We start from the raw sequence: 23,554 nt of genomic DNA on the forward strand, positions 1-23,554 counted from the left end.
ATACAAGAAGCCGGTTGGCTTCATTGTGGTAGGGTAGTGATCGAAACCTGGGGTCAAGGGCAGTTGCTTCCTGTAGAAATTTGTTGATGTCAGGCTCAGTATATCTGGTCTTCAGATCTTTGACAATTGCCGACTTCACAGACTTGACAAGGCCAGAATCACTTTCAGTGACAGCCATGGATTTCAGAATAAGCTCCTTTAATGGTAGAATCAAGGAAACTGGGGGCACTTTCTCTGAACAGAGGATTGTTGTTATTGTCTTCAATGGTCGAAGAACATTTACCGCATCTTCTACTGCGCTGACATCTTCCTCTGACAGAGTAACAAGGGTGTCTGCATTTTTCCTGATATCTTTCACTGTGAGAGTGGCAAAGATTGCAGCTTGCTGCTCGAGACACGCTGAAGCACGTCGTAGCTAGAATTCCATCTCGTAGAAACATCTTGGATCAGTTTGTGATTGGGCAGTTCAAGAAGTAACTGTTTTGACCTGAGAACAGATGCAGCATGTGAGCTTCTGTGAAAGAATGAAACTATTCTTCTCACTCTCCCCAAAATTCTGGACATCTGCGGCACCTGCATGGCTTTTTGGCTTGCTATGTTAATTGTGTGCGCAAAGCACCTTATGTGAGGTGCAAATTTCGACTGCTTTACAGCACTAACAATATTGCTAGCATTGTCTGTGCTAATGGCAATCTGAGAAAATTTGCGTAAGTTCCATTCGTCAACAGCTAATTCCAGGACATTAGCCAGGTTTGCCCCAGTGTGGCTCTCTTGTAATGTTCGTGTTTGAAGTACCGGATTTTCAAGTTGCCAGTCTTCGTTCACATAGTGAGCCGTGATGGTAACATAGTACTTGAAACCGATGTTCTCTACAACTGAATATTTGAAAAAGGTCGCATGTCCATCGCAATGAATGTACCAATTCCATTTTGTTATTTATTGCTTGCGCCCGTGTCGAACGAGACGACAGTTTGGTCTTGAAAGCCTCACTAAGTCTAAATTGACCTGCTAACGATGTGCGTTTCTTATCGTCAGAAATGTTCAAAGGTTTTGAACATTTTGATTGTCCATAATCATTGCAATCAATATCGGGGTGATGTCGCCGAAGATGTGTGGACATATATTAGTTGTGCTCCCCGTGTACTTGATTCGCAGGTAACACGACAGACGGTCTCATCTTTTTTAACAAGTTTCTTACCGTCAATGTATTCAATTGGAAAACCAAATGCTTGCCAAACAGAAGATTTGAATGAAGCCGGGTTTTCTTCCGACTTCACATTTGATTTCGCTGCTTACCAGTCCGTCATCAACCATTGTTTTGACAGCTCAAAAAGCACATGGCATCTGACAGTGAACTTGAGCTTGACATTCGCAGTAATGCGATCTGATTGGTCATTCATTTTACTGGCCACCAATGAGCAAACAGCATGGCTGTGTACTTTCGTTTTCATGGAGAGGCGTGTTTGTGTGAAGTGTTTCGAGTCATGGTTTCATGCAGAACATTTTATCATTAACAATTTTTGTCAAATTATTAATAACACAAGCTTTATTGATTGCTATGAAAAGTAGTATATTCAGATGATAGGTATGCTTTATCGTTTGATGGAAAATATTTATGATCATAAACGTTTTGTTACTGAAAAAAAGGCTGAATATTTTCGGAACGTCTAGATCTAGTAAAAACATTTGAGCGATTACAGCAGTTTTGTGCCAAACGTCGATCTAACTTGCACAACAGAGACAAATACACTCTCCTACCCAGAGTTCCATGCGGCAAGCCAGCATAGTATTAGCCTCGTTAGGATGAGAAAGCCACAATAACTCGGTGCGCCTAGTGGCTGCAAGAGTTGTATACTCCCCAGGGAGTTGAGATTGATAATGCGATGATAATTACATTTAGTGATTGACACTAAATGCGGTTATCAAAACCATTCTCTTGCATCCTTCGCATTTGCTTCCGCGTTCTCGTGTTTACTTCCGCATTCTGTTATCTGCCGCCATAGTTACGTCACTTAGTTACCAGTGACGTCATGTATTAAACGCGTGCCGATTGCGTCACTTTCTGAATGTCATTCGCGCCGATCTTATCGTGCCATCAACACCATTCGGTAAAATCGATCTGTTCTTCATTTCGTCATGCCCGGGAAAAGGAAGGCAGCTATCAACCACCGGCTCGTGAGGACGGGGAAGGGCCCAAAGCAGCCAAAGAAGACGCCGGCTGTCGCAGTCGTTACAGGCGGTAACATTTCTGAGAATGGTGAGTCCTGCAATAATTATATTAATCCATCGCCCCCATCTGCATCGGTTGAAATTTCCGATTTCACATCCCCGGCGCCAAGAGCAATTCCCAGTATTTCGGGACAGCTTGAAGCAATTCTAAAATTGCTTTCAAACCAAGGTAATCTTCAGAACCCGGTTGTCTCCCTCCCCGTCGTGTCTGACATTTCAGTTCCCTCTTCCGCCCCATCGCCATTAACGTATGACGCTCAGGAAATTGGTGCTCACGTGAAGCAGGCCACCCGTGACAAAATCTACAACGGTGAGTACGTTGATCTTTCAACCTTACTTCCTAATGTGAATTCGGGTATCGATAACCAAGCGAAAATGGAACTGATCGCTGATAGAGACGGTAGTGTCTCTCTCGTCACCCGCCAGCAATCGCAGGGTAAGCCAATCACTCTTGGTGCATGGACATCGGCATTTCATATTTTTATGTCGATTTACATGTCAAAACATTTTTTCACCTAGTGTGTTACAGGGAATGTTGTCATACTCCGAATCCATACGCAATGCTGCCTGGCGCTTCGGCGGAGATGGATGGAGGGTGTATGATCAACAATTCCGTCACAGAATGGCAAGGGATCCCACTCGTCAGTGGGGACGTGTCGACGGTGAGCTCTGGTTGCAGCACATGCTGACACCCCAACAGATCAAGCCACGTACCAATACTGGGGTAAGTGTCTCAAAAAAATAATCATCGCGAATTACCATTTAATATTTGTTGGGACTTCAACAAGGGGAACTGTCAACGTCAATCCTGTAAATACCCACACAAGTGCGGAAACTGTGGAGAGTCTAGTCACAACATCCAGAGCTGTTTTCGTCCCCATGCGTCCGTCGGAGCGTCAGCTGCCACCGGTGCAAATACACCCCAGCAGTATAGACGAAATGTCTCGAGCACCAACTCCGGTCAGCGTAAGTAACATGTTGGAGTCTCTTCACTCGTATTCACTGGTTAACCCTTCGGATGCACACTCATTGTATTATGGCTTTCTGCACGGTTTTAAGCTTAAGTTTCAGGGTACCCGCGTCTTCAGAATGTCAAAAAATCTGTCATCAGCGACAGATGCTGTGGGTGCGGAGGTTGTTGTTGAAAAGCTGAACAAAGAGGTCACCCTAGGTAGAATGGCAGGTCCTTTTGATGATCCACCGCTTCCTGCATTACAAGTATCACCAATCGGACTTGTTCCGAAGAAAATAGACGGTGGGTCGGTCAGTAAGCTCTCTGATAATTTTCGTTTGATTCACCATTTATCATATCCGCAGGGTGACTCTATTAATGATAACATTAACCAACAAGACTGTTCTGTTTCATATTCACGCTTTGACGAAGCTGTGGAGATGGTACAACAGTTGGGAGCGGGCGCCCTCCTTGCAAAGTTTGACATCAAATCAGCGTTCCGCATCATACCAGTCCATCCCCATGACTTCGAGTTGCTCGGCATTCAGTTTAACGGCAAGTACTATTTTGATAAATGTTTACCATTCGGATGCTCTATTTCATGCGCTATTTTCGAAAGATTCAGCACGTTTTTTGCAATGGTGCATTCTCCGCAGTCTCCCAAATATGCAGTTAATGCATTACCTGGATGACTTCCTCACAGGGGGGCGTTGCCGGTACCAGTGACTGTGATTATAATTTACAATCTTGTATGCATGTACTGAATCACTTCAATGTCCCAGTGGCACCTGAGAAAACTGTTCAACCTACAACAAAAATTACTTTCCTGGGCCTTGAGCTAGACACAGTTGCCGGGCACGTTCGAATCCCACAAGACAAAATTGTTGAGACGACTGCGCAGATCAGAGGGTGGCTGAGTGCTGATCGTAGGAAGGTAACCAAACGCGAACTCCAGTCTCTTGTGGGTAAACTCAATTTCATATGTCGTGCCATTCCCATGGGACGGGCATTTTGTCGACGTCTCATCGACGAGATGTGCAAGTTAAAGTCTCCATTTCACAGATGTCGGCTCACAAAGGGCATCAAGGATGACTTGGTATTGTGGTTACAATTTCTAGAACATTTTAATGGCATATCAGTTTTTCAGAGTCCTGCGTGGACGTCAAACACAGTCATTCAGCTCTTTACTGACGCAGCAGGCGGTGCAGGTTTTGGTGCTTACAACCAGGGCAAATGGACATGTGGGCGTTGGCCACAGCAATGGGTGCGGGAGGGCGTGACGAGGGATATGACGCTGTTGGAATTGTTCCCTATTGTATTGTCTGTCCAAATTTGGGGCGAGTCGTTGGCCAACAGACGAATTCTGTTTAATTGCGACAATCAAGCGGTCGTTCATATCATCAATAAGCAGTCTTGTCGCGTCCCTCGTACTATGTCTCTTGTGAGACGCTTCGTTCTATATTGCTTGCAGTACAATATCACATTCAAAGCTGTATACATTAGTACCCATGACAATGTTATAGCTGACTCTCTGTCGAGATTTCAGTGGGACCAGTTCCGCAAATGTGCGCCAGCAGCGGACCGGACACCAACACCCCTACCGGACGGGATCTGGGACCTCTAGATCGGGAGGTCCAGCGACTGCTACACAAGTCCATGTCGTCGAACACCTGGTCGACATACCAAACGAGCTTGCAGACGTTCCACACCTTCAGACGAGCCCATGAGCTGTCACCACTTTGGCCGGCCCCGATTGATCAGGTTGTGCATTTCATTTCGTATCTGTCGGTTAACCATTACTCCAGCAGTACAGCTAAAACATACATCTCTGCACTATCATCCTTTCATAAGTTAAATGGGTGGCAGGATTGCACCGATCACTTCTTGGTTTCTAAGTTACTTGCTGGCATGTCACGTGACCAGTCGCGACGTGACACACGTAAACCAATAACTGTTGATTTGTTAAAGTTAATAATCCGTAATCTTCCAGCGGTGTGCAGCAACGTATATGAGCAATGTCTTTTCAAAGCTGTTTTCTGTGCCGCATTCTTTGGATTTTTCAGGGTGGGGGAGCTCGTACAAACCTCGGTTGATCAGCCAGGCATTGCCACCAATGACGTGAAGCTGGACAAATCTGCCGGGCGAGTACAATTTACTTTGAGACGCTCCAAGACTGATAGGCTGAACAAAGGCGTGCTTGTTGCCATTTCCTCCATCCCCTCCAACCCCTTGTGTCCCGTGACAGCTGTCCATTCTTACCTTAACATTCGCCCAAGTGGTCCACAGCAAGCCTTTATCCACTTTGACCACTCCCCTCTCACAAGATATCAGTTCCAGGCCGTGCTTAAAAGCATTAGCGCACAGCGATGTCGACACCTCAGCGTTTTCTTCCCATTCTTTTAGGATTGGGGCTGCAACTACGGCTGCAGCAAACGGCGTTAGCCCACACATAATTAAAAAATATGGTAGATGGGGGTCCGATGCATATGAATCCTACATTCGTTTGCCAGTAATCATTTAGCACAATCTGACAGATATATTTCCTTTCACTTGTCTCACTCTTTTCAGTGTGGCTGATTGGGTCATCCTATATGGCCAGAGCTCAACGTTCGTCTGGGACGCTTCGACGTGGTACTTGGTTCGTTCGAGGGGGGATGAGATGGAGGGAACTGGTCTTAATCATCGAGAAGGAATGCGTCGTTCGACCCCATCCCGCGGTGCTCGTAATCCACCTCTAATGATATGGTACAGACCAAGACCAGCCTGCTGTACCTCGACATCTTGGAGTCGCTGCTGCGGGTGCAGCTACTGCTGCCCAACACGAGGATCTTGTGGTCCAACATGCTACCCCGTCGCCACTGGAGCGGTGCCGCCTCGTTTTCGGCCATCGAGGGGGCCCGCAAGACCCTCAACAGGCGGGTTGGGAACCGCGTGAGGGAGCTGGGGGGAGTGCAAATAAGGCATGACATTGAAAGTGCTGACAGTTCCATGTTTTCATGGGACGGCGTCCACCTTTCCCCGCGTGGGCTGCAAGTATTTATCGAAAACATTAACTGTGCTGTGCTGGCTGCTGTGAAATCCCCTTAAACACAGGTACCTTGTTAAGGCAAGCTATGGTGGGAAACAACCGGGTGAGTTAATGGTCATTTGTGTGGCTCGGCACATGCGTGCTTTGGCGGGATTCTTGGAGGCTTAAACATATTATAACAATGTTCTAAATTTAGGGGTCCTACTTTTCAGTTGGATCTTATTTTCCCTCCACTTATCAGTGGTGGGGACTATTTTGGCATATAAATAAATTCCTGCTTCTCAGCGGACGTATATCTTTACCTATCATTTTGCTGCTGCTGCAACTTCGTTTGCCAATGCTATATCCTGCTGCTGCAACTTCGTTTGCCAATGCTATATCCTGCTGCTGGTGTCTACTCCGTAGTCGCCCGTTTTAACTCCTCTTCCATAGTTATTAAGTTAGGGCCCCTCCAAGAACCGCCACGCTCATGACCATTAACCCACAACAATTTTTATTATTTGTGTTGTATGCGCGACGTCAACGCACATTGGGTTGACGCCGCCGGTCCAACAGAGAATGTGTATTGATAATTACATTTAGTGATTGACACTAAATGCATTAGTTAATCGTTTGATTGCATTTGATATCTTTCAGTGGGATTTTATTGTCCCCCGGAGAGGGGACCTAATAAAATATGACAGGCATGTATCCGGTATAATGCATGTGTACCCAAAAAACTGTGTTAATAAATAAAGTATCTTGCAGTTGGAATTATCCAGAAGATAACTTAATGTGCAATGAAAATCCAGGTGTAATTCTAAAAAAATAAATGTAATGAATTAAATAATTATTTAATAGTGCGTAAACAATGATGATTATATCCACACTTTGATTGATACCAATAGCTCTGAATAGGTGTCTCTCACAAATGTATTCTGTAATATGAGCTTGATTAATATATTATTAGAACCCTATTTAGCATTTGGTTATGGTGCAGCATGTTCAGTTAAACATAACATCCACATGCTTAATTTATCAATAATATCTTGATGTCAACATTGTAAGGAACTGTTTTAGTGTTTACATTTTATTAAGTATATCATACTTGGTCTAACGTGTGTTATGTATTTTTTTCAGTTGGAACAGATGCACATCTTTAAGAGGAGAAAGAAGGAGGAATAGATTTCTTTATCACCACAATTACCATTGACATCAAGAGCAACACAAACTGAAACAGATCTTCAGATTTCTTTAACATCTGGTGGTCAAGCAATATACATTGCAATGAAGAAACAGCAAGTCATTGAAATGTTGTATGTACAGTTATAAAACATATTAAAGCCCCACGCGATCATCCTTTGGAAACTTGCTGGAACAGGAAATGCTTGTAACCAGCAAGGTGTTTTGGAAAGTTTTGTGACATCTTGGGACTCTCAGATAATTCAGTGAGAATTTAGATGAGTGACCATGAAAGAACATTTGTATTCCAGATGATACTGTTACAGTATTTTTTCAGGTTTAGCATCTGGGAAATGCAAAGAATGTTTGATATGTTATGAGTAATTATGTCTTTGGAATAAACTTGCAGAATAGTTCTAAAACTTGTTTATTGTTTTTTAAGTGTGGATAAAGCAAGCACAAATTTAATGGTTTGGAAGATTTCTGCTTTTAGCCATGATATTGATTTGACAGTAAATATACAACGATGGATGTAGGAGATTAGATTTTCAGTGTATATAGCAAAGGTTTCCAAGTGAGAGAGTTGGGTTTTACACTACTTTTAGCAATATTCCAGCAACATAATGCTTGGGAGAGCAGCAATGGGCTTCACACTTTGCACACATGTGGGGAATCAAACCCGGGCCTTCAGTGTGACGAGTGTCAACAGTTTAACCACTAGGTTACCCTACTACTCCAGTTTCCATGAAAAAACATGGTTTCAAATGAAAAGTTAAACTTAATCAATGGCATAGGCATGTGATTCTACATGACATGGAATTTTGTTGAAATATGAAATTCTTTGTTTTTATTTGCTGTAAGATTGCAACACTGGTTCATAGCACAATAACCAGTACACATTATTCTTTTCCATTATTTTAAAACATATTGGTCTAACTGTATAGTGGAAAATATGGAATGCCAGTTACCAACCTTGGCCTCATTGGCAGAATATTTGGAATATGTAAGTTACTAAATATGGGTGAAAAACACTATATTACATGACAAGTAGTCATACTCATGCTGCTATCAGCCAGTGTCTGCAGAATCTACAGTCATGACATAGTATATATGCACATTTAGTTTCCCCATGTATTGATCAGTATATTTTACAATACAGGAAATGTCTTTGAGTGATTACTCCAAATTTTGAGTGTATTTGGTCTTGCATTTTTGCCAATTGTGACTTGAAGGTGCTGTGTGCTGCTTCATATTTTGCTTACAGCATAGCAGAACCTCACCCCTGCATAACCAAGAACTAAGTAACACTCATGTACTTTAGATCATAGTACATTGTACACTCACTCCAAGACATCCAGTACAAAGTGTAATAAATATTGTGCAACAACCAGTTTTTTATAAATCACTTCTATAATAATGTTTACATAATTTGATAAATAATTGCTTCATGATGAATATTCATATGCCTGAGGGTTTTCACATTTTTCTTTTGAATATCTGACAGTAGTAACCGAAATAATTGTAACCATGCCATCAAGGTTATTTTGTCGAGCTGTTGATTGATTTGTGACACTATGACTTCTTGTGTGAATCAAAACGTCACCATAAATGGGAAAGTTCATATAAAAAAAATTATAATGTTACAAGAACTGCTATTTATACCAGGCATTGGGAAAGACAGTGGCCATTTTGAACATTAGAATAAAAATGCCCCATTAAAATTTTGAAGTTTACTATTGATACAAGGGCAGTGGCCCATTCTAAATTCAGAAAATGGCTAATAATCCTGAAAATGTCGAAGGTCTCCATCCCAATCCCTGTATTCAATATATCATTATCAGTATATTTACAGCATGGCAAAGAAACAATTTGACACATGCAGATCCCTGTCATCTATCCAAAGTAAAATTTATAATGCATTTTCTTTCACATTTGCAAAACAACAAACAATTTATTTCATGTATCTTTGAGTCATTCTGTCACCTGAACTGGCATAAAGTCATCCCTTGGACTTGGAAAGAGTAAAATTATTAAGCCTACCAACTAGTTTACAAAGTATTTATATTAGTACCTCAAGTATTTATACACATGCATTTTACATTGCATAAAGCCAATTGTCGCTATTGAATATTTTAGACTATTCCAATTAAAACTATTTTGTACATATCAATATTGATATTTGTTAGAAACTATTTCCCTAACAAATATAAATATATTGAATATGTACAAAATAGTATTTAATTTGGAGTAGTAACAAAATAGTGCTGAAGCAGAACAAATGTATTTAGAAAATAAATAACAAATTAAACAAACAAAAATATTCTAATTTGGAATTACATACTTTTATTGAAAAGGAAATGACAGAGTCAATGTGGCCAAATATGAATAGAACATCAACTTGATAAAGTTGGTAACACATGGCTGCTTTATGAATTGCAGTATATTAATTAATAGTTTTATTAATTCAATATAAATACATATTACTCAAATGCATTTTACGTTAACCATGTCATTGATTCCCGAAATATGTTTTGTGACAAACACTGTCCGCGATACTGAAAAGAAACACGTTTAGCGATAGAACTGCACTGGTTGTCAAAAATATATTATAGCTAAAGAAAGGTACTCATATGGTTTCGAATTGACTCATGGTTGTCGGTTGTCAGTAAGGAACCGATAATCCTTGAAGGAATAATAATTTTTCGATCTTATCGTCCCCAAATGATCCAATTATTACGACTGTCACCAGCTGTGACAGCCAAGCATGGTAGTACACTTGGTCCGGTCTAGTAAGTTCATATTAGGCGGTCGCGCAATTTGGCACCACAACTGGTTCTTGCGTATTCGCTTGTCACCGGAAATCTAGTAGCGGAAGTAGCGCCTCGCGAGACTTACGGGCCCTATTGCGTCACTTTCTGAATGTCATTCGCGCCGATCTTATCGTGCCATCAACACCATTCGGTAAAATCCCCGCCCTTCCCACCCTAGCTTGCCTTGTTATATATATTTTGCCATGTGAATTCTTATTTAAATCATTTCAGTCGCGCTGTAAATGCTCCTGAATAAAAATGTTATTGGTGTGGCGGGATTCTTGGAGGCTTAAACATATTATAACAATGTTCTAAATTTAGGGGTCCTACTTTTCAGTTGGATCTTATTTTCCCTCCACTTATCAGTGGTGGGGACTATTTTGGCATATAAATAAATTCCTGCTTCTCAGCGGACGTATATCTTTACCTATCATTTTGCTGCTGCTGCAACTTCGTTTGCCAATGCTATATCCTGCTGCTGCAACTTCGTTTGCCAATGCTATATCCTGCTGCTGGTGTCTACTCCGTAGTCGCCCGTTTTAACTCCTCTTCCATAGTTATTAAGTTAGGGCCCCTCCAAGAACCGCCACGCTCATGACCATTAACCCACAACAATTTTTATTATTTGTGTTGTATGCGCGACGTCAACGCACATTGGGTTGACGCCGCCGGTCCAACAGAGAATGTGTATTGATAACCAATAACAATCCAGTGTTTACTGAAGTCATGGTAGAATAAGTGTTTGTACAGGTAGACTTTGTCGGCGGATCAGACAAAATTAGTCTACTCATCATAATTTCCCATCTGTTTTCATTGTTGTGGGTGGATTAACAGGTTTCACTGAGTTGTTGTGAATGTGGATTAACAGATTTCACTGGGTTGTTGTGAATGTTAGTTAGGAAGTGGTGAGTTGTTTTGATTGCGAAATACTGTGTGTAGGAGATGTAAGTGTTTTCTTAAGAAGTGTTTTCTGCTACTTCTCTGCTGGTCTGCATAGTTGAATGTTGAATGACGATACTTGCCTAATACATATCTTTTAATTTTACACAACTGAATTTAATATATTAGCGGCCTATGATTTGTCGGAATTTGTCGGACGTGGACCGCTGTGAAGCATATTTTATTATTATAAGCATATTTTCATCGCCGATCATACTTACCTGATATATTTTATTTATTTCACAAAATGCAAACACTTTTCGGTTACATTTAAGTCATAATATCGATTTTCATCATCATTGAGGTTGAACTTTTCCCATTTTACTAACGTCTACGAATCCACCGCTCAATCCGCTTCCGAATCCACCGGATTTCCTCGTCTACAAACCAGTCTGGTCTACGAATTCACCTATAGCCATATCGATTCACGGGCAATAATGTATCGCATATCGTATCGTAGGCCATAGATCGTGATGCACCGGTGTACCAGTGTATTGTTGCCCCCTTAATATTTACAATACTGATACAAATAATATTGTGAATAATAAAACTTCACACAGTACTTATTTCTTCATTTTGACACAAAATCTAGAGACATTATGAGTGAGTGAAGGTTTTATGCTGCTTAAAAGGCACAATGTCACACATTTTTGACAATATTTTGGCCTATATTATATAGGCGAACAGCTTCCAAACAGAGAACACTTGCCATATATAGGGGGTGGGTATTGCAGAGAATATTCATATTGCGATATATTGCGATGTGAAAGCATGTATTGCGATATGTATTGCAATATATTGCATGAAGTATTTCTAAACAAAAAAACTACTATAATCGAGTTACTGATTGATTTAAAGAGCAAAAACACAACACAATCACTATGTTTAATTAAGCTTTAATAACAAATTTTAATCATGATACAATAAAAATGTGAATAATATTTGGCACAAATGAAACAAGGAAATACCCGAAGTTTTCCAAGTGTTACGACGTTTTCTGAATGCAAGTCAAAATACCGGTTTTCGATCAGCGTATCGCAATACGTATCGTTTTAAATGTCTGAACCGGTAAATACCTGTAAACCGGTTATATTGCGCAGCCCTAGCCATATATGAAAAGAGAGATGCCGAAGACCCGGGTTCGTTTTCCCACATGGGTACAATATGTGAAGCCCATTTCTGGCGCCCCTAGCCGTCATATTGATGGAATAGCGCTGAAACTTTTAGCGTGTAAAACCATACTCACTCACTCTGAATGTCTTATTACCTAACTAATGTCACTACAAAACGGACAACACAAATATTAAATGTCTGAATATTTCTCCAGGTTATTCTACAAAGGAAATGACTAATAATTAACAAATACATTCAGTCAAAATATACTTTACTGGTATCACAATAACATACATGTATTTTTATATTTGTTTTTAAGGAAACAGAAAACAAGTGTATTGATTGCTATCCGATTTAACCTTGAACATTAATGTACGGAAAATAGCATGTACACATCATGCATCCCGTTAACTTGTCAATGACACATCCCAATGTGCTCCTGCAATACTATTCAAAACCCTTACACACTTCCCAATGACTTGGGGGTGGTGAAGGTAGCCTAGCGGTTTAAGCGTCACGCCGAGATATACACGAGAAAAGCATGCGATATTGACATGACGCGACGTGATTCACGTGTAAGTTTCTTTTTCATTATGTTAGCTTGATTGTATTGGGGATTTTCTGTTGGTCTTTTGTGTGTGTTTTTCCCATTCACTTTCATGTTATTGAAGTTAACCAACATTATACTACAAATATATATGTCTTCTTTGATTGCATGTGTTTTAGTATGCACTCACTCTGAATGACTTATTACCTTGATAATGTTATTACATAACGGAGAATACAAACATTATGTGTTTCTATATTTACGAGTCATCTCAGTGATGTTTTGCAAATGAGTAAATCTTGTTTCCCGACTTACTCATGTATGTTACGGTTTGTACTAGCATGAAAACAGGATACCGCCGTGGAGAAGAGTGCATTGATGATGCTGTGGTTAAATTTACTTCATTCAACGTTGCAATCCTATCATATTTCTTAATATCCTGTTGTAGATATTTTCCTAATGTTTTTAAACTGTGCAACCGAGTTACATCACAATATTGAAGATAAGGTTACTTGGCAAATTGTTTTATTCACTTCACATCTGACAAGCATGGGTTACTGACGAGAATGTTCTTATTCATTCTCCCGGTACAGGTAACGTTCTCGTAGTGAGCATGGACAGGCAGGAAGTTTTGGTTACATGGAAAATTAGGAATCGAAGCATTTAAAACTGCAACTGACGAGTGGAAAATGATTCAGTACAAGGAAACGAAATAGGAGTTAATGAAGGAATAATGTCATTCAGAACAATATTATGCAATGCATCTCGGTATTACAAATCAGCCATAACGCTTATAAACTTGTAGAAACAGTTAATCCTGCTTGATGCACGCTTTAATCATGCTCGACATGATATGAAAAAGCATGAAAACAGATATGCACGAGAAAAGCATGCGGTATTGACATGGTGCGACGTGATTCACGTGTAAGTTTCTTTTTCATTGTGTTAGCTTGATTGTATTGGGGATTTTCTGTTGGTCTCTTGTGTGTGTTTTTCCCATTCACTTTCATGTTATTGAAGTTCATCAACATTATACTACAAATATATGTCTTTTTTGATTGCATGTGTTTTAGTATGCAGGTTTACATCTCGAAAACGGGTTTACAATTTCTTTTCACAGTTGGTGTTTCTAAATTTAAGAGTCGTTTTCTTGTAAACTCCATGAATGTCCTTTTTCCCGTTCTCTAACCGGCAGCTCATGGTTATAATCTGCCTTCTTACTTTTTACCTTCATTGTTCTTTACAACAATTACTGTTCGTGACTTTCCCCTTCATGACAAATGAGTTCACTCAGTGAATGTATGTTTCTAAATGTTATATTTTGTATTCAGAATGTAATTGATTGTTAACATTTTTGCAGACGTGACATAAATTTTGTTTCGTGGTAAGTTTATACCAGTTCTAGTTTGTATCCCCACCATTGTCGACATCCATTTGATCTCATAACGACCGATAATGCCAGTTAACATTTCTCAATACAGGAAATCGATGGGTTCGTTCTCTCTAAAAATCTCTTCTGAAAAAAACACATTTATTAAACTTTCGAAAGTTTGTAGTAATGATGACGTGCCTTTACGATGCTAGAATATCTCTACTCCTAACCTTATTGCTATTACTTTGTGGTGATATCCATCCCAACCCAGGACCAACGTGTTATACTGATCTTAAAATTATCCATTTAAATGCCTGTAGTGTTAAAGATAAAATTGAACTCATAGGTCTAGAACTGAACGAATATGACGTTATCTGTTTGACAGAAACCTGGCTCCATGAAGGTATTTTACATAGTAATACTCTTATTCCAGGCTTTCAGTGTCCCTTTAGAAACGATAGACGTACATGGGGTGGTGGGGTCGCTGTCTATGTTAAGAACACATTCATCGCCAAACGAGTAGAAACCTTAGATAAGATTGGTCTGGAAGCATTATGGATAGAGCTCCGCTACAAAAACAGGAAGTATCTAGTGGGTGTATTTTACAGAGCAGACAAAAGTGAGCAGTATTGGAACCTGTTAGATCAATCGATTGGAGATGCAATGGATATGGATTTAGATACAATCACTGTTGGAGATTTTAACATTGATATTTACAACAAATTAGACGCTAAAATAAACAATCTTATGGTGGCTAACGGTTTGCATCAACTTATAAACTCACCAACCAGAGTCACCAAAAACAGTAGAACCCTTATTGGTTTGATATTTGTTTCTCGTCTCGATATGGTAAAAGAGTCAAATGTTTTAGAACCTTTTTGTAGCGATCATTGTCCAGTATCCGTAACAATAAAAGAATGTATGAAGTCAACGAAAATATTTCTGAGAAAAGTTTACGATCACACACTGGTAAACAAGGACGATATCTGCTTCCACGTTGATAATACTGATTGGGAAAAGGTACTGTCATCACCTGACATAAATGTGAGCACAGGTGGTTTTGTGAAAACCTTATCTCATATCTGCGATTCCAATATATCAAACAAAATTGTTACAATAATATGTAAAGATACACCCTGGATGAATAATAACATTCGCAAACTCATGCAGAAACGAAATCGACAACATAAAATAGCGAAACAAAAAAATGGTGAAAATGACTGGGCTACTTTAAGATCATTAAGAAATCAAGTGATTTCTGCAGTTAGAAAAGCCAAGAAAGATTATACAACAAAATTAGACACTCAAATAAACAATAATCATAGCACTAAACTATGGTGGCGTTTAGTTAAAAACTATATGAACAAAAAATCTGAAAGTACCTCCTTTCCTCCTATTACCCACAATAACGAAGTCTATCAAGAACCAGAATCAATAGCAAACGTTTTAAATAATTATTTTATTGACCAGGCAACTGCTGACCCTAATAAGGATCTTCCAAATATGACCTTAAACAATGATAGTAAATATATGAGGAATTTATATCTTACAAAGCAGGATGTTGAAGATGTTCTATCATCGTTAAACATTACCAAAGCGAGTGGACCAGATGGTATTGGAAACCGCCTCCTACGTTTGGTATCCCCCTCCTTGTCACTAGCATTAACTAACCTCTTTAACACGTCACTTCAAACATCAGTTTTCCCAGACATATGGAAAGAATCATCAGTCATACCAATCCACAAGAAAGGTAATATTAACGACTGTTCAACTATAGACCCGCTGCCTTTAACATCTTGTTTATCCAAGGTCTTTGAAAATGTATATTTAAATATGTCTTTAACTTCATGAGAGATAACACTTGCCTCTCAAATTTACAATCTGATTCATGCCAGGAGATTCAACAGCTTACCAACTCAATGATTTGCATAATTTTATTGCTAAAGCTATCAACAACGGAAAAGAAGTAAGAGCTGTATTTTTCATGCATATAAGCAAGGCATTTGATAAAGTTTGGCACAAAGGGATTATCCATAAACTAAAAATCATGTGGGATAGATGGGAAGTTATTGAAATGGTTTGGAAGTTATTTGCAAAATAGAATGCAAAGAGTAGTTATCCAAGGTTACAAATCAGAATTAAAACCGGAGTGCCCCAAGGATCAGTCCTTGGACCTCTTTTATTCTTCATACACATAAACGACATAGTTGATGGAATCGAAAGTAATATACGCCTTTTCGCAGACGACACATCACTTTATGTAATAATCGACGATACCCATACAAGTGCATTTATTCTTAACTCAGATTTAGACAGAATATCTAAATGGGCGTAAACCTGGCAAGTAAAATTTAATCCAAACAAAACTGAAACTATCCAGTTTTCACACAAAACGAAACCTTCTACGAAACCTCCCCTCTCGATGAATGGTACCCCTATAAATGAAGTGCAGATTCATAAACACTTAGGCATTATTTTTCAGGAAAACCTCCTTTGGCATTCCCACATTAATGAAATGATAAGGAAAAGTAGCCCTATGATTAATTGCCTTCGTAGTTTTAAATATAGACTATCACGCTAAAACTCTCAAACAATGTATAAATCTTTTATCTTACCTCTATTTGACTATTGCTGTCATCTCTGGGACAATTGTACAAACTAACAATCCTTGTCACTAGAAAACCTTCACTTAGATGCCTTACGATTACATATGCATTGCAGTTAGAGGTACGAGCCATGCGAAACTATATCATGAGACAAACCTGACTTCCTTTATCTAAATGGAGAGAAACTTCTAAATTAACATTATTTTACAAAATGGTAAACCATATGGTTCCTGACTATCTTTGTGAACTTGCTCCAGGGAATGTTTCTGATAACAGTAACTACAATCTTAGGAATAATGAAAATTATCAGACTCTAAGATGCAAATCTACTAATTATGCCAAATCGTGTTTGCCTGATACAATTAAACTGTGGAATGACCTACCTACAAATGCTACAAACGCTTCCTCTGTTGGACAGTTTAAGAATTCAATCACACCAATGAAGTTAATACCAACACAATGTTCGATCTAAATTTTGGTAGTCGATTTTGTCAAATAATACACTGTCGCCTTTAGATTGGGATGCAGTGACTTAAACAGTGATAAGTATAATCGCTTCATTTCTGATAATGCTTCTTGTTCCTGCTCACAAGATTATGAGGATGTATTCCACTATTTTTCATGTGTCCTAAATATAATACCATTCTATACGAATTGTATTTCTATGTGAAAGGTTTCTCCCTGCGGGATGTGCTAAATGGCAACAACTCAGTATCTCATCAGACGAATATGGATATTCTACGGTCAGTCCATCAATTCATTATTACATCAAAACGTTTTGATTCATAAAGTTCTGTAGCTTCTCTTATTTTTATTTGTATCAACTGGCCACGAAACAAAACCAAGATAAATTGTTGATATTCATGATTGTTATCATTCAGAGATAACTTGATATAACTACTATAAATATGTACAACATTATGCACAAATGTGAACCTTCACATGTATTATGGAGCGGCATTAACATAAGCCATTTAGGCTTGTTTGGCAATCCTTTTCCTTTTTCTTGAATAGAATAAAATATGTTTAAACCATATATGGAATGTAAACGATTGCTCCGTACATCGAAAATTGTTGCACGACGTGTTGTCTGTGTTGGCTGAACTGGTTTTAATCACAAGTCGTGCATAGGATATTCATAAAGAGCATTCCAAGGGCCATAACTCTGTGGGGCTTGCTTGAAATAATGTTCAGCCGGTAGAGGGGTCGAGAGTCGATTTAATGCAATGTTGAATTAATTCATTTGAACTTTTTTTATTTAATATTGTAATCTAAATACGCAAATTTATTTTTTAATAAATTATATGGTAGCTTCCCTGAGGGCTGTTAGCTAGTGTCATTGAGAGAAATGCATTATTATTGTTTGAGAGAAGTGTGGTGTGACATTGTACATTTAAGCAATATCCCTGCAATATCATCGTGGGGGTTACCAGAAATGGGCTTGATACATAGTCATCATGAGAATTGAACCTGGGTAGTATTTAGCCCTGCCCATGAAATGGCTGAAATTTGATTGTCTGATATTTATCAATAATGGTATTCAGTTAATGATTATCAATCTTTTTTTTTTATATATTGATAGTCAACCCAAAATACAGCCGATGTTTTCCTTCAGAATCCCTGTAAGTCATGTGTGAAGGGGCAGTATCTGGCTAGCAAAATGCAGCATGTGCCTCAACACATGAAGGGTATTAACATACACTGCAAATGTTTTAGTACCGGGTTGGACACAAGTGAATTAACATTGCTTCAAAATCTTGGCTTAATCAAAGAAAGTAAATGACAAAATATCTTACAAAAGCTTCAGCGAGAATCAGCAAAACTGCCGTCATTGTTTTGGAACGAAAACCGTCCATGTCCTTGTCTCCCAGTACCACGTAGTATTTGCTGGGGATGAGTCCAATGTTGTAGATGATCACTTGCTCTGCAAGTACAAACAATATGCTCATAAATCTTAGAGCCATGACTGTAATAAGTCCATGCTAACGTGTGGGAGTTCTGATCACCTAGGTACTAAGATATAATGTGAGTGAGTGAGTGAGTGGAGTGAGTGAGATGACACTTCGAGCAATATTCCAGCAATATCACATTGTACCCCTGTGGGAAATTGATCCCTTCAGCTTGGCGAGTGAACGTTATAACCACAAGGCTACCCCACCGCCTCTTGACTTACCCAAGTTCAGCCTATCCTATCCAGGTATACACCGACGTTTAGCTGGCTGAACTAGACTTACCCAGAAGAGACAGCAGAAGAAGAAAGAAACTCAGCAGAGATGTGACACTCAGCCATCTTGGGAACATAAGACGAAACAGTCGCAGGAATCGTTTGAGGAACACTATATCAAAACTATATCTGTAAAAAGAAAATATAGGCCTATTTACATGTTTTTAAATTAAAAACGTAAGAAAATAACATCTTCAATGGTTCTTCACAGGCCACCATTTGATTCATAATAACTGCATTTATCCATTACATATGTATTATAATATTTACATAATTTCATAATAGTATATATAATTTATATTTCAGTGATCTGCCCTTTAAATCTTAAAACAAAATAAGCTATTTCAGTGCAACAAAATATAAATACAAACTATTCAATCTCCTCAACATTTAGATTGTTATCACACAAAAAAGATGTCTAATACATTTCATTGTTAATACAGTAAACTAAATGTGATGCAAAGTACTGAGCATGTTGTACAATTCTGTTTTTATACAGATTCACCTTACTGAAACTAGTGCAAGTGCAAGGGAGGCAAGTCCATTCATAACAGGGAGATATTCTAAAAATATTTTCTAAATAAATACTGACAACACCCGCTTGAAACTGCTCACATCGATGCGTCTGCATCTTATAAAGGTCCTGAACAAATATGCCAGCTTGTCAAAATTTAGAAACTGATATCTACTCACTTTGATTCGGAGCTCGTGTGAGCGTGGCCTCCTGGGTTCGCCATGATTAAAGGGAAGACAACTCCAGGTGACCGCAAGTGCCGCCGTAGGAGGTCGTTGTCGACACGGATACGGCAGATGTGTGGACCCAGATGTGTACCACAGATACGTTTCTGTATACAGTCCGTTTGGCTCAAGCGCGGACCGATGAATTGCAATCTAACTCAAACTAATAAACATAAAATACTCAATGAAACGCTGATCATAATCAAAACATCATACCAACTCTGTGAGGATTTTGCAGAAGTTTTGTCCTAAAAATAAAAAAGTTGTTTAACAATCTATAATTAAAATATTGACACAGTTCACTATTTGTTACGAGGGAGGAGTGCAGAGAAAGGGACAGACAGGTGTTCGAGAACGGATGGAGATGGCACAGCACAGGTTAATGAATAAATAACTTTGTCTGTGAACGTGCTTCTCGAACACCTGGCTGTCCCTTTCTCTGCACTCCTCCCCTCGTAACAAACAGTGAACTGTGTCAATATTTTAATGATAGTTTGTTCAACAACTTTATTATTTTTGGGACAAAAATTCTGCAAAAACCTCACAGAGTTGGTATGATGTTTTGATTATGATCAGCGTTTCTATGTTATGTTTATTAGTTTTCGAGTTAGATTGCAATTCATCGGTCCGCTTTTGAGCCAAACGGACTATAGAGGGTACCATAAACAAAGTCAGAGTACATTAACGTACTCGGTACCCTAAGCGAGAGACGAGTTGATATTCCTCTACTATATATAACCATTTCATGTTATAGTTCCCGTTCGCCTGTTTACGAGTGATAGAGCGCTCTGCTAGTATAATATGCATGGCGAAATATTCGTCATTGTGTGAAGATGCTCATTTCTTATACAACGCATTTGAATGCATCTCATACAATATCGTGAATATGACAGTTCCGAGTACGTTTGTGTATTCTGATTTTAGCTAGGTACATCATATTGAGACAGAGATGAAAAATTATGTCACATGGATGAGAGTTATCTCCCCTCGGTCGCTCCTGACAAATATGGCGGCGAAAGAAATAAGCAGACGTCTGCGTCAAAGACAAATTATAAATATCGACGGATCAAAAGTCAATTCTTACAGGTAAATAAGCTTAACATCTAACAACAACCTACGTTTTGTTTTAATTGATGTTTTACTCTGATATAAGCATTATTTGGTAGAAACGTTAATAAAGATTCCACGTGGGACGGCACGTTGCAAACTCACCGGTGACGCCTGAATTTGTACCCCGTGAAACTTAGTAAAGTAGTTTCAACTTATTTAATTTTAGTTGGGGAAAATACATCTTCAATTTATTTTTGTATCATTACTACACATGAGATTAAACGTTATTTAAAAACATTCTTCCTTTACATCCAGATCCTGATTGACAGATTTATCATTTACAGAGACTTGGCTGATGGGCGTAGACTTGTGGTAAGGCCAGTACCTCCAGTCAAAAAGAAACATGGACACCTGGGTTGTATCCCATTAGAATTATCGACCGACCAAGGACAGGATTTTGCCGGGTTCATTACATTGGTATCTAATTGAATGACATAACCTAGTGGTTAGTGGTAAAGTGTAGAATTTCTACAAAACACTAGTACCGATTTATTCAGCGTTTGTGTAATGATAGTTTAACTAAGTTCTGCTGGGACCAGCACTAAGGTCCGAACTGTAAAGAAAACCGAATTACCCAAGGTCCGAATATGACAGATTCCACTGTATTTTGTTTGAAGATGTTTGGAACTTCTAAAACGTACTTTATCCGACAGATATTTGTAAACTGTGTTTCTGAAACTGAATTTCTGCGCCCAAAATGGGCCTTTGTGTTTAGTATTTTTTTAAAATCACAATAAAAAAATCACAAAATATTTTCTTACACAAAACTTAAGAGATTTACTTTTTCAGGATGGAGCACTTCATATGACGAAGTAATTAAGGTTGAGGACATCGTTGACACTACTCCACCAGACAGACTACCACTTAGACAACTACAGATTGAAATAAAAGAAGCACTGAATAACTCACACACAGACAGCAAGTTGTTTATTCGAGTACCTATAACCAGTGATGATTTCGAGGTAATTAAACAGATTGGTGAGGTTTACCAGACCAGGAGAGACAGAACAGTGTACGTGATCTCCTCCAGACAATGTTTAGAGCCCATACTGGGAGTCGGGTGGGATTACAGAGTCATCAATGCTCAAGGTGATAACTTTTTGTCAAAACTGACACAGTCAAGTTTTGGTTTGGTAAGCGGAGGTCACTGGTTGATTTCACAGTCTTTCCAGACCACGTAGAGGAGTGTTTCCTCGATAGAGGCTATCAACTTTCATTCACCTTTGTCAAAGCCCCAGGAAACGTGTCCCGACTGAAAGATCTCCTCAATGCCACCAGTTTATAGTCATATAGGCAAGAGTCCAGCATGAAAGTTACAGTTTTACGTCTCATCATGGTAGTCATTTCAAAACTGACGTTATTTAACATATTGCAGAGTAACTTTTGGGAAAATCAGTTGACCAAAGAAAACATGGAATCTTTCATTAGCAAGTTAGAGGACGAAATTGGTGTGTCTTATATTGTCAGCGAAAGGGAAAAGGACAATATGAAATCAGAATTATTCAGACTCAGAAAACAAGCAGCAACGTGTAAAAGGAAAGGTGGAAGGCAGTTCAGACATTTTTTTAGCCAATCTTTCTAAAAAAGAATACAAGTGGAATGTAAGTATAGATGGACATCGCAGTGAATTAAAAGTTAATGAAATAAAACAAAACTTGGAGTGCATCATTGATAATTTAAAACATGAAAACCAGCAGTTAGAAACTAAACTAGTGGAAGCACTAAAACCCGAATGTAAACTGAAAAGTAAAGGCTCCCAGACGGTCCAGGACAGAGATCGGAAAAGGAAAATACTAGCTGACTGTACTCACTCTTATGCAAAGAAAAGGAAAATTGAGCAGTGTAAGGATGCACTATCTTTTGTTGAAGAGGACAACACCAAGGTTTTGTCAATACTAATAGAAAAGGGTGGCAAACACGATGAAATTATCCTTGAAAAAGACAAAGAAATAAGGGAAGACAGCTTGAATAGACTCTTGTATGTATTAGATGTGTTTAATGTAAGCAACAATGCTTATCATGAACTTACTATGCTGTTCAAAAATCTTCCCAGATCTCACAAAATTAAAGAGACATATTCGCAGTTAAACAGTAACTTTATCATAAAGGAAACTCCAGACGGATTAGGATATGAACAGTCACTTCCGAGAGCGGTTACATGCTGTTGTGCCAAATTTGATCGCAAATGACCCAGATGCTTATATTGACGGGACATGTCTTAAAGTCGGCAGATGGGACACGGATCGGGAAACACTTACATGTGATAAACGTGGCTTTTACTATCCTTAACGATAGTAAATGTGGTTCTGCGCTGGGAAATTACCCTCTAGCCATTGTATGCACTAGGGAACGACACTATGAACTTACTCAGGCCCTTTCCAATTTAAGGAAGGAAACAGATGAATTAAATGGAACGTGGATCTCCATAGCTGGTGTACAATTGAAACTTACTCTTTATCTAGGTGGAGATTATAAGTTCTTACTCATTGCTGTAGGAATAAGTTCTATTGCATCTCAACACACATGTATATACTGCAAGTGTTCAAAACAGGAACGTTATCGTGTCGAAGAAAAATGGTCAATGTCGGATCCAAACAAAGGGGCGCGAATTGATTATAAGGCATCGAATAGTGACAAAATGCAGAGAAAAACAAAAACTGATTATTCTTTATCAAACGATCCTTTGTTTCCTAACATACCTCTAAGAAACGTGGTGATTGACCAA

General features: G+C 38.9%; 1 protein-coding gene across 2 annotated transcripts in view; it reads right to left on the reverse strand.

Annotated features, from left to right (window-relative positions):
* The window catches only part of LOC124285406 (lysosomal cobalamin transporter ABCD4-like), a 48,027-nt gene extending 28,307 nt beyond the window's left edge, over positions 1-19,720 (reverse strand). For both annotated transcript variants that reach the window (XM_046721630.1, XM_046721629.1), the window contains exons 1-3: positions 19,675-19,720; positions 18,992-19,110; positions 18,554-18,681 (exon numbers count right to left, since the gene is read on the reverse strand). In XM_046721630.1, the coding sequence (XP_046577586.1) occupies positions 18,554-18,681; positions 18,992-19,110; positions 19,675-19,718 (291 nt within the window). In that variant the 5' untranslated portion in view covers positions 19,719-19,720. The remainder of the gene's footprint in view (positions 1-18,553; positions 18,682-18,991; positions 19,111-19,674) is intronic.
* Positions 19,721-23,554: the final 3,834 nt, after the last annotated feature.

The sequence above is a fragment of the Haliotis rubra genome, unplaced genomic scaffold, assembly GCF_003918875.1.
Source record: "Haliotis rubra isolate DU_JTF1 unplaced genomic scaffold, ASM391887v1 Scf36, whole genome shotgun sequence".
NCBI classification, from domain to species: Eukaryota; Metazoa; Mollusca; class Gastropoda; order Lepetellida; family Haliotidae; genus Haliotis; species Haliotis rubra.